This window comes from Psittacula echo, assembly GCF_963264785.1.
Source record: "Psittacula echo genome assembly, chromosome: Z".
Lineage (NCBI taxonomy): Eukaryota > Metazoa > Chordata > Aves > Psittaciformes > Psittacidae > Psittacula > Psittacula echo.
The window spans coordinates 22325080-22337912 of NC_137742.1; the positions used below are offsets into that span (position 1 = coordinate 22325080).

At 43.3% G+C, this 12833-nt stretch overlaps 1 protein-coding gene across 9 annotated transcripts in view; it reads right to left on the reverse strand.

Annotated features, from left to right (window-relative positions):
• Nucleotides 1–12833, reverse strand: part of ERCC8 (ERCC excision repair 8, CSA ubiquitin ligase complex subunit) — a 38412-nt gene that overhangs the window by 11676 nt on the left and 13903 nt on the right. For 8 of the 9 annotated variants that reach the window (XR_013958671.1, XM_080636748.1, XM_080636747.1 and 5 more), the window contains 2 exons: nucleotides 6400–6503; nucleotides 1980–2104 (listed from right to left, as the gene is read on the reverse strand). Coding sequence is in view for 8 of the 9 variants with exons in the window: in XM_080636748.1 (XP_080492874.1) it covers nucleotides 1980–2104; nucleotides 6400–6503 (229 nt within the window). In the remaining variant the exon portion in view is untranslated. The remainder of the gene's footprint in view (nucleotides 1–1979; nucleotides 2105–6399; nucleotides 6504–12833) is intronic. The other variant, XM_080636749.1, reaches the window with a different exon arrangement.

A 12833-nucleotide genomic window follows, 5' to 3' on the forward strand; every position in this document is an offset into this window, starting at 1 on the left:
CTGCTTTCTTCTATTTGATTCTTGCTATGTTCAGTGAATCAGGGCTTCCTATTCTTTTTGTGATAAAAGATGTACGCAAGAGGCATATGACTACAACATCCATTTCTCAGCTGAAATGACCCACTAGGCCCCAAATTTGGCTCATTGCTAAAAATATAAAAAAAACCCCAAACAAACCAACACCAAACCACACTGAAATCAAAAGGACTGGCACTAGTAGGGAAAATAAAGGCCCTATGGTATGACCTGTACATGCATTTGTCTGCTGGTGCCTTAAAATTAGTTTAAGCAATACCTCTGGGCCGCATGTGAAAAAACAGTACTCTGGACACTATAATTCTAAACATGAAAAATCAAGGCAGGATATCAAGCTATTCAACAACAAAAAGAAAATTTTAAAATAGCCTATGAAACAAGTTAAGGAACTAACAGGCACAGAAAACTGGAACATACTGATCCAGCTGGTGACAGGAGGGTGAACAAATTGCATTTTCTACTTTTGTGATGGTGATTTCAGGACAGAAAGATGTCTGTATATGAAGTCCTGAGAACAAGCTGGCAAATATGGGTAGCAAGAAGATAGAAAAGTTCTTTCAGTTAAATGTCTATAAAGAATTTTTCTTGCTGTGTTCTGAAACTCAGCAGCAGAAGTAAAATATTACTAAGGTAGAGTAAAATTTCTTCCTTTTCTGCTAGCAGCGACAGACAATAACCACACCTGGCTACAATCCCACAGACACTGAGTTATCTAGTATGTTCTTCTTTCAAAATAAACATGTATTTACCAACCAGAAAATTAAAACAGGAACCTTTAGCAAAAAGCAAGCAATAGAAAGGGCTGGAAAAGCAGCAAAGATTAATATTCCTCCCTCCCTGTCTGATTGCAATGCAGATGTAGAGGAATAAATACTTTTAAGATTGCTACACAACTTCACAGAAGAGATTTCACAAAAATACAAAGCTGCGAGAAATCCAGGCAGTCAATCAGGTATGGACGACTGCCCTGTGGCTAGCACACCGACAACTAACAGCTAAAAAAAAAAAAAACAACAAACATTTCTATCAATAGTCACTACATATTAGTATTTTCATTACTGTCTGAAATGTTTACAGCTGCACTCACAAAATGAACTTAAACTTATGTCCTGGGTTCAGCAGTAGCAGTCATTTTTCTCCTTCTTACTAGCTGCTGCAGTGCTGTGGTTTTGACTTTTGGCCTGGGAACAGCGCTGATAACACTGATGTTTTCAGTTGTTGCTCAGTAATGTTTACTCTGACCAAGAACTTTCTGAGTTTCATGCTTTGCCAGGGAGGAGGGGAAGTCAGGAGGAAGCAGAGACAGGACACCTTACCCAAACTGACCAAAGAGGTATTCCATACCACAGCACGTCATGCCCAGTATATAAACTGGGGGCAGATACCTGCAAGGGCTAGATCACTGCCCGGGTCAGGCTGGGTATCGGTCAGCGGGTGGTGAGCGGCTGTATTCTCTTCCCGTGTTATTTCCCTTATCATTATTATTATCGGTGATAGCAGTAGTGATTTGTGTTATACCTTAGTTACTGGACTGTTCTTATCTCAACCCGTGGGAGTTACGTTCTTTCTATTCTCCTCCCCACTCCTCTGGGAGCGGGGGTGGGGGGGAGAGGAGTGAGCGAGCGCCTGCATGGCTGACTGGGCTTAAACCATGACAAGTTACCATATTCAACCTTCAAGTAAACCCAAGCTTCTTGATACTGTTTTTTTACTAAGTAGAAATAACAAAATAACAAAAGAAATTTTAAAAAAATAAAAGCTCACTCAATCTTCTAATGATAAGATTCAGCAGCTATATCCTTTATGAAATGAATATCCAAAGTTGTAATGACAATTGCACAAATTATAAATCTTCTAAACTTAAGTAATTAAAAAAAAAAGCAAGTAAAGCTTTACTTAAGTAAAGCAAGTAAAAACATAGCTGAAGATCCTTGATAACTTACTAATGTATTTTCTCCAGTGAAGCTGTTCCAGAGTCGCATCCGATCATCTGTACCAGTGGTTAACAGATGAAGTCCATCATTTGTATAGCATAAACCATTAACTCTCCCAGTGTGAGCACTGTTTGCTGTGAGGAAAAAAAAAAACCCTGCTTCAGATTTCTGCAGAAGAATTACTATTTGTATACACATTTTTATTTCAATGCATAGTACTGAAAGTGCTATTTAAATGTTGATGTATCAATACATTAATAATTTAAACTCTTGGTTTATAAAAGTGTCTGCCTGGTGATCAGTCACTAGTGGTGTTCCTCAGGGTTCAATTCTAGGGCCAGTTCTGTTTAATACATTTATCAATGATCTGGATGCTGGAGCTGAGTGCACCATTAGAGTTTGCTGATGATACCAAACTGGGAGGTGCTGTTGACTCTCCCAAGGGATGAGATGCCTTGCAGAGCAATCTAGGTAGACAGCAGCACTGGGCAATGAATGGGATGAAATGTAACACATCCAAAAGCCAGATTCTGTACCTAGGACAGAGTAACACAGGGCACAAGCATGAACTGGGAGAGGAGTGGCTGGGGAGCAGCCCTGCAGAAAGGTACCTCTGGGTGCTGGTTTGATGCTAAGCTCAACAGCAGCCAGCATTGTGCTTTGGCAGTCAGGAGGGCAAACCATACCCTGGCTGCATCACACAGTATGACCAGTCAGCCAAAAGAGGTGATTCTCCCACTGTATTCAGTGTTGGTGCAGCCTCACCTGGAGCACTTTGTGCTGTGCTGGGCCCCACCATTCAAGAAGGATGTGAAGGCCCTCGAATGCCTCCAGAGGAGGACAACAAAGCTGTTGGTAGGGCTGGAGGGCATGTTCTGTGAGCAGCAGCTGAGGACTTGGGGCTTGTCTAGTTCAGAGACAAAGAGGCTGAGAGGTGACCTCATTGCTCTCTACAGGCTCCTGAGGAGGGGATGGGGAGAGGGAGGTGCTGGGCTCTTCTGCCTGCAATCCAGTGATAGGACACATGGGAATGGTTCAAAGCCGCACCAAGCAAGGTTTAGATCGGACATCAGGAAGCATTTCTTTAGCGAGGGTGGTCAAACCCTGGAAGAGGCTTCCTAGAGATGTGGCTGATGTCCCGAGCCTGTCAGTGTTTAAGAGGCATTTGAATAACGCCCTTAATAAGATGCTTTAGCTTCTGGTCAGCCCTGAAGTTGATAGGCAGCTGGACTAGATAATCATTGTAGGTTTATTCTGTATTTCTTATAGAGTACTATCAATTAACTTCACTTAGTTCATCCTGCAATACTGTACATTCTTACGTGTATTCAAGTAGCTAAATTCAACCCAGCGCTACCAAAGCAAACCTAATTATGATGCCCATAAATGAACTTCCTGAAAAACGGACAAAGTATCACTGTATTACACTGCAGTACACAATTCAGACATACCTCTTAGATAAGAAGTGTTAACTGTTTTCCAAAGACTTTATTAGAAAAAGTTAGCCACATTTAGCTTAGTTAAGCTACATTTCAATGTATTTAATATCCTAGTCTACGTGATCGCCATTAGTCAAAAATTATCTTGAACCTCTCAGAGAAATAAAGTTGCAAAGAAAGTTGTGTTTAAATAAGACATCATGACACTCAAAGGAATGGCACTAATTATCTTGTGAATTACACAGAATTAAATTTTTCACAGAACAATCTGCCCAGATTTTTCTGTTTTCATAACCCTTAGATTTCTTTAGAGCATTTTCATCTCAGTAATTTCTTGAATTTCAATGAAATTTCAAATTGTCAAAGCCAAACATCTATATTACATTACAATTTATACAGTAGAGAGTTGAGAGAACGATTATTAAAACAGATACTTACTGCTACTTCATGTCCTCTGACATTTTAGAAAATTAGTTTGACTTTAGAGTTTTACGTGTATTTTTTTACATACAATTTAAGTTACATATGCAAGTGAGACAGAGTTGTATGCTTTAATCACTATAACCTATGCTACAAAAACCCCTTTGTTCATAGGCATGAAACAGTTCCTACTTTACAATTCAATTCCAAATACTACGTATTTCTACTCAGAGCAGCAAGTGCTCAAGTACTTTTTTAGCCTGACAAAATTATGTATCTATTGTCCAGAACTGACAAAAATAATGAGCTATAATTTTAAATTCAAACTCTTCCCTTTAAATTAGGGTTGGGTTTTGTTCAGGCTTTTTTTTGTAGGTAAGGAAATGTGACCTGAAGATGAAAAAAAAATATTAATGTTGCAGTTAGTAACAACTGATACAAGGCACCATTAATGCATACGACTGCACTGAAATAAGAATGTAATTTAGCTTCCTGTGTAATTAAATATAATCATAAATTTATACCCTGTTGTATACTTTATGCAGTATAAAAGGACTACAATTGATTTTACAGCACCACATAAGAGAATATTCTAGAGGCTTGCAGTGGAAGCAAGACTAAACAGGAAAGGGAATGTGCTTTGGTGGGTTTTGTTTCTGTTGTCTGTTTTTGAAAAAGGGCAGTTAACGATGGGAACAGCTTTTGGAACAATGGGGGAAATTGGAGACAATCCCTCTTCCCCCCATAAATTCTCAAAGTAATATTAAACTCTTTTGTAATACTACAGAAATTTTTGGGTAAAATGCAGCTGCTACTTCTGGGATGGAATGTGGTTAGCATGCACACAATCTACCCTACAACAGTTCTTCAGGCAACCCTGCAATCTTAGCACATGCTATAAAAAACTGAACAGACAGCGGAGCAGAGTGAAGACACTGTGGACAGGCTATTATACTCCCTGAAGGTGCAGGAATGTGAAGACATCGTGTACTGATAAATCTCTGAGCAGCTGACAAACAAGGATTGTAAAGTGAGAGAATTTTACACCAAAATATGTATGACTAGAGCTACCCAAGCTCCATAGGTGTTTCCTTAAAACTCCATAGGTATAAAGTCTATAATAATATATAGTTACAATTCTATAGGTATTTAGTTAAGAAATTTAAACCTGTACTACTGTGAAAGACCCTGAAAGGATCAGGAGACCTGAGAAACAATAGTGAGTCACAATGAAAACTGATAGCTGGAGAAGCGTTGGCCTTGTAGGCTGACAGAAAAACAAGACTGAGAAAAACTAGACTAATAAACCTCTAATCAAGAAATACTATCCTTGAAGTCTGCTACATTCTAATAACACCAGGACAATTGTCAAAATATTTTTCATGAGTCAGAAATAGACAATTAGGTGCCCTTTTGGTTAACTTCCCTCATTACAACCTCATTTTAATACTAAAAATCATACCCATAGGTCCAAAAATCCCTGCCCAGGTCAGGAGACCCTCCCAGGACCATGCATAGTTAGGCATTTAGTAACGTAATCCTTATGCACATCAGTAGACCAATCAGTAAAAGTAAGTAGGGTGGTAGTGTGGGAAGTTACTAATTCACATTAAATCATATAAGTATGCAAAATTAAGGAGGGAAGTGTGTGTGTGTGTGTGTGTGTGTGTGTGAAATTAGGGAAGACTCCATTGTAACTATTGGGATCAGTTGATGGTCTGAACCCGTCTTTTCCCCCAGACAGGGACACATGTTGGCTAAGAGATATACACATTTGTGCACATTTAATGATTGAATTTTAGCTTTATGCATTATTTTGAATGGCTTTATACATTATTTTCATGTTGTTTATTTGAGTTAGTATATTATATTGTTACCAGCAACATTTGAACCTTAAAACTGTCAAAATTATATAATAAAAGTGCTCAGTTAAGATCTATTTTGTCTGAGTTTTCAGGTATTTAAATTGGCTTAAAAACTTAGAAAATTTTTAACTTGATGAATTTGTTGCTGTGTACCCTGAATAGGAGAGTAGGAATCACCTGATACAGTGTGCTGTCCAGTAGAGTGCCTGCAGAGGGCTCTGATAGGCTAATCAGGCTCAAGACTCTCAAGGGTCTCGTTTATCCTGGGATAGTAACAAATACATCAAACTTAGAGGTGAACGGGTGAAATCCTCCCCCTTACAGGGAGATAAGCCTCTCATTGGGGTAAAGACACCCCCTTAACATGACACAGCATATGAAATATGAAGCAATTGCCTCATCTCCAGCAGGAGTGAATTCTTTTGTCCATAAAACAGATGCCAATTTTTCCCATTTTAGGGGGGGGGAAACATTTAGAATGATACAATACCACTGCCAAAGGCATCTCTGTAAGCAAGATCCCCAATGACAAACACTGCCTCTGTAACAGAAGTAACTGAATAAAATTCAATGGCTGGTGTTACACAATAGACAATAACTGGATTATCACTACTGTTCTTGCTAGTTTTAGCACTCAATACATTTATGAAATACAAGACCTTTTCTAGTTACCTACAGATTACCACCAATTATATTCTGTATTACCTGCCTCCGAAGATGCTTTGGACTTTTCTCCATTGTGCTGATCAAGTGTACTCAGACATCCAGATGCTCTCCTCACGTCCCATAATTTCACTCTACCATCTGCACTAAGAAAAACAGATTTGCATACATTAAGGAAATTGTGCACACTCTAGTTCAATAACTGTCTTAAGCCAACCAACCTGCACTCACCCTGGTTCAGCAACTATTCTGAACTACGTATTATGCAGTCACAATCAAGCCAATAGCTCAATGAAAAGATTTTTCATTTTCATTTTCAGTGTCAGAATTCAGACATTCCTTTACAAGTATTCATATACATAGCTGGTACACTACAGGCACCTAAGTTAAAAGAGAACCTTCTTTTACAATACAATATACTTTCCCCTTTGTCAGTAGCACAATACTCTTACATACCCACACAGACTAGAAATAAACTTGCTAATTCTTCCATTGAGTAAACCGTAGCTACAGACTCAATCACTCTCCGTAATGACTGTCTGGGAACTAAGGCTCTTGCTATCACAAATCTATAGTATGACTGGTAAAGAAGTTGGCTGGGGACATGTAGGATGGATAGGTCTATACGCTTTGTTGGCATACAGGTTATATGTTCCGTTCTCACACAAGTGCTATGGCAGAGAAACAGTGACGCTTGCTTTTGAATAAACTTTCTGGCTTTGTCCACCAGGGTGGCATGAGGAGAGAAACAACAAGTTTCAGGATGCTGTGATTATTCATCCTGTTTCCCAGGCCACCACATGTTCATGCTTTTCTCACCCTTTGTCAGCAACAAAAGTTATGGTAACTCTTCAGACTACGTACACACAGACCGCAACATTGCGGGCAGTGCACTTCGTATAGCACCTTGAAGTGCAGTTTGATTTCAGCATTCCAGTAGTATAATTTCGTGTGCAACCCCAAGATTCCCAGGTATAGATGGGAGGCAAATTAATAGAAAATACTATTTCCCATGCACTAAATCATCAGTGTAGATGTATTTAGTGAAACTAGTTGGACACTTCCCAGCAACTTAATTGTCCATAAATGGTGCAGTATTATGAGGAATATAAACAGTATATTTGAACTGACCAAAGCAAAACTAACTGTTACTTATCTGTTCTATATTTGACAAAGCTAACAACTGATTTATTCTTTTGTGCTCCCCTGTACACTACAGACTGATTCTATTAATTTTCAAGTGATATTCCAACTGAGTGCAGACAGCATATTACTTTACTGCAAACAAATATTCTAAGAAGATGAATAGAGATCACAGAACCATAGAACGGTTTCTGCTGGACGGGACACTAAAGAACATCTCATTCCAACCCCCTGCCATGGGCAGGAACACTTTCCGCTAGACCAGGTTGCTCAAAGCTCCATCCAGCCTGGCCTTGAACACTGTCAGGGATGGGGCAGCCACAGCTGCCTTGGGCAACCTGTGCCAGTGCCTCACCACCCTCACAGTAAAGAACTGCCTCCTAATACCTATGTCTGAATCTATGCTATTTCAGTTCAAAGCCATTACCCCATGTCCTATGCCTAATTGCCCTTGTAAAAAGTCACCCTGCAGATTGCTTGTAAGGCCCCTTTAGGTACTGGAAAGGTGCTATAAGGTCTCCCTGGAGCCTTTTCTTCTCCAGACTGAACAAACCCAACTCTCTCAGCCTGTTTCCATAGCAGAATGTTCCAGTCCTCTGACCATCTTTGTGACCTTCTGTCGTGGTTTAAGCCCAAGCTGTAAATCAGAATCACGCAGTCTACTGCCTCCCCCCCCCCTCCCGCCACCTTTCTTCCCTCCGCTTCTGGAGGGACGGGGAGGAGAATCAAAAGAATGCAGCTCCCACGGGTTGAGATAAGAACAGTTTAATAACTAAGGTATAACACAAATCACCACTGCCGCCACCAACAATAACAACGACAAGAGAAATAACAAGGGAAGAGAACACGATACCGCCCGCCGGAAAAGACAGCCCGGCCGAAAAAGGGACGTGCCCTTCCGGGTAGCTCCCAGTTACATCCCCTGGCATGACGTGCTGTGGTATGGAACACCTCCTTGGCCAGTCTGGGTCAGGTGTCCTGTCCCCGCTTCCTCCCGGCCCCTCCTCCTCCCTGGCAGAGCATGAGACTCACAAAGTCCTTGGTCAGTCTAAACATCAGTGTTATCAGTTTGTTTTTTTTTGTTCCCAAGCTGAAAGTCAAAAACACAGTGCTGCAACAGCTACTAAGAAGGAGAAAAACTGACTGCCACTGCTGAACCCAGGACAGTATCCACCCCTTGTTCCATACCATTCACGTCATGCTCAGATCCCACATTTTCCATATACCCTCACTCTCATCTCAGTGCACTGTTAGCTTAGTGCACGGACCAATTCCTATAAAGCTACTGAGTCCATTCAGTTCATGATGTTGGGCTCCATCTCTTGAAACAGTCTTTCAGGGCAGGAGAAGCTGTGTGCAGTGTTGGATCGTTACCTGCTGATGCTGATCATTCCTTTACTGTAAAACTCGTCCGTTTCTATCAAAATTCATTCTCTGTTGGGATGATGGTCGGAGGGAAGTCAGAGCCAGTCGCTGGTGCCCTGCAGACTTCTAGTTGATGGCTATAGCAGGCAACAGCGTACAATTGAGTTCATTGTCTGTTTTCCCCTAAAATCAAATCCCCTTGAGGTACGCATCGGACTTCCCCATCTTCCCGCATTACCCACCAAGTATATCCAGGTCCCTGAGCAAAAGCAATCCCACGAGTGGGTTTGCCTTTACCTGAAGCAGGAATAACCCAGACTGTCTTCCCCAGCAAATTCTTCATGTGCACCACAGGAACTTTGTCCCCCTCTACAATAGGTAAAAGTTCTGACTGGGCTGGGCCAGCCCTGTTGGCAGATCCTCTGGTGTTGACCAACCAGGTGGCCTTTGGTAAGTGTGTATCCCAATGCTTGAAAGTTCCCCCACCCATTGCTCTCAGTGTAGTTTTTAACAGCCCATTATACCGTTCGATTTTCCCAGAGGCTGGTGCATGGTAGGGGATGTGATATACCCACTCAATGCCATGCTCTTTGGCCCAAGTGTCTATAAGGTTATTCCGGAAATGAGTCCCATTATCTGATTCAATTCTTTCTGGGGTGCCATGTCGCCACAAAATCTGGTTCTCAAGGCCCAGGATAGTGTTCCGGGCAGTGGCGTGGGGCACAGCGTATGTTTCCAGCCATCCGGTGGTTGCTTCCACCATGGTAAGCACATGGCGCTTGCCGTGGCGGGTTGGTGGGAGTGTGATATAATCAATTTGCCAGGCCTCCCCATATTTATACTTCAGCCATCGTCCTCCATACCAAAGAGGCTTTAACCATTTGGCTTGTTTAATTGCAGCACATGTTTCACACTCATGAATAACCCGGGCAATAGTATCCATTGTTAAGTCCACCCCTCGATCACGGGCCCATCTGTATGTTGCATCTCTGCCCTGATGACCTGAAGTGTCATGGGCCCACCGGGCCAAAAATAATTCACCTTTATGTTGCCAATCTAAGTCCATCTGAGCCACTTCAATCTTAGCAGCTTTGTCCACTTGTTGGTTGTTCTGGTGTTCCTCAGTGGCCCGACTCTTAGGTACATGGGCGTCTACATGGCGTACCTTCACCACCAGGTTCTGCACCCGGGCAGCGATATCTTGCCACAGTGCAGCAGCCCAGATGGGTTTACCTCTGCGTTGCCAGTTGCTCTGCTTCCATTGCTGCAACCACCGCCACAGGGCATTTGCCACCATCCATGAGTCAGTATAGAGATAAAACACTGGCCATTTTTCTCGTTCAGCAATGTCCAGGGCCAGCTGGATGGCTTTCACCTCGGCAAACTGACTCGATTCACCCTCTCCTTCAGCAGTTTCTGCAACTTGTCGTTGAGGACTCCATACAGCTGCCTTCCATCTCCGATGTTTTCCCACAATACGGCAGGACCCATCAGTAAACAAGGCATACTGCTGTTCACTTTCTGACAGTTTATTATATGGTGGGGCCTCTTCAGCACGCATCACCTCCTCCTCTGGTGACATTCCAAAATCTTTGCCCTCTGGCCAGTCCATGATGACTTCTAGAATGCCTGGACGACTGGGATTTCCTATTCGAGCTCGTTGTGTAATTAGTGCAGTCCATTTACTCCATGTAGCATCGGTTGCATGATGTGTAGAGGAGACCCTGCCTTTGAACATCCAGCCCAGAACGGGCAACCTGGGTGCCAGGAGGAGCTGTGCTTCAGTGCCAATCACCTCCGAAGCAGCTCGAACCCCTTCATAGGCTGCCAGTATCTCTTTCTCAGTTGGGGTATAGCTGGCCTCAGATCCTTTGTATCCCCGACTCCAAAAGCCAAGGGGTCGACCTCGAGTCTCCCCTGGAGCTTTCTGCCAGAGGCTCCAGGTAGGACCATTCTCCCCGGCTGCGGTGTACAGTACATTTTTTACATCTGGCCCTGTCCGGACTGGTCCAAGGGCTACTGCATGAACTATCTCACGTTTAATTTGCTCAAAGGCTTGTTGTTGCTCAGGGCCCCATTTAAAATCATTCTTCTTCCGGGTTACATAATAGAGAGGGCTTACAATCGAACTGTAATTCGGGATGTGCATTCTCCAGAACCCCACAGCACCCAAGAAAGCTTGTGTTTCTTTCTTATTAGTTGGTGGAGACATTGCTATTATTTTGTTGATCACATCTGTAGGGATCTGGCGACGTCCATCTTGCCATTTTATTCCCAAAAATTGAATCTCCTGTGCAGGTCCCTTGACCTTACTCCGTTTTATGGCAAAACCGGCTTTCAGCAGGATTTGGATTATTTTCCTCCCTTTCTCAAAGACTTCTTCCGTTGTATCACCCCACACAATAATGTCATCAATGTACTGCAGGTGTTCTGGAGCTTGCCCCTGTTCCAGTGCATTCTGGATCAGTCCATGGCAGATGGTAGGGCTGTGTTTCCACCCCTGGGGCAGTCGGTTCCAAGTGTACTGGACGCCCCTCCAAGTAAAAGCGAACTGTGGCCTGCACTCTGCTGCCAAAGGAATTGAGAAGAATGCATTGGCAATATCAATCGTGGCATACCACTTGGCTGCCTTTGACTCCAGTTCATACTGAAGGTCTAGCATGTCCTGTACGGCAGCACTCAATGGTGGTGTGACTTCATTCAGGCCACGATAGTCTACTGTTAGTCTCCACTCTCCATTAGACTTTTGCACTGGCCATATGGGGCTATTAAAGGGTGAGCGGGTCCTGCTGATCACTCCCTGACTCTCCAGACTACGGATCAGTTTATGGATGGGAATCAGGGAGTCTCGGTTGGTGCGATACTGCCGCCGGTGCACTGTTGTGGTGGTGATTGGCACTTGTTCTTCGACCTTCAGCAACCCCACAACAGAGGGATCCTCTGAGAGACCAGGCAAGGTGGACAGCTGTTCATTTTCCTCAGTCTCCAAAGCAGCAATACCAAAAGCCCATCAGTACCCTTTTGGGTCTTTGAAGTACCCTCTCCTGAGGTAATCTATGCCGAGGATGCATGGAGCCTCTGGACCAGTCACAATGGGGTGCTTTTGCCATTTCCTCCCAGTCAGGCTGATCTCAGCCTCCAGTACAGTCAACTCTTGGGAACCTCCTGTCACTCCAGAGATATAGATGGGTTCCACCCCTTGACAGCTTGACGGCATCAGGGTACACTGTGCACCGGTATCTACAAGAGCTTTATACTTCTGTGGGACTGATGTGCCAGGCCATCTGACCCACACAGTCCAGTAAATCCGATTGTCCCCTACCTCCACCTGGCTGGAGGCAGGGTCCCTCTAACAGTCATCACAACGTTGGACACCTAAGTCGTGTTGAAACGGATTATTCTTCGTTATCACAGGAGCTGGAGTAAAATCAGCTCTTCCGCTCCATCTGGGAACCTGCTCACCAGAGACTGAAGCCGCAGCTCTCATGGGATGATTAGTCTTGACCCTTGTTCCTATTTTCAATTCATGCACCCGTTCCTCCAAAGCTGAAGTAGGTTTTCCATCCCACTTCGTCATGTCTTCTCCATGATCCCGCAGGTAAAACCATAGGGTGGCCCGTGGTGTTTGCCTTCTATATCTTTTGTCTTGAACAATAGGACGTCTTTTGTTAACAGCTGAGACGTATGTTGGTACACGTGAGGAGCTGGATAAATCAGATAGATCGTCCCTCAATTGTTTGACATCCTGGGACAGTTTTTCCACAGCTGAGATGATGGAAGGGGTGAGATTGTCTTCGAACTCTCGGAGTTTGTGAATCATTTCATCCACTGTTGGTGTTACTATGTCACCCCAGGTTACTGTTGCCAGTGAATGGGCATATGATGACGGTGCATTCCGTGTAAGTTTTCGCCACATGGGTCGTGTACATTCGACTTCATCTGGGTCTATGGGTATATCTCCGTTATTC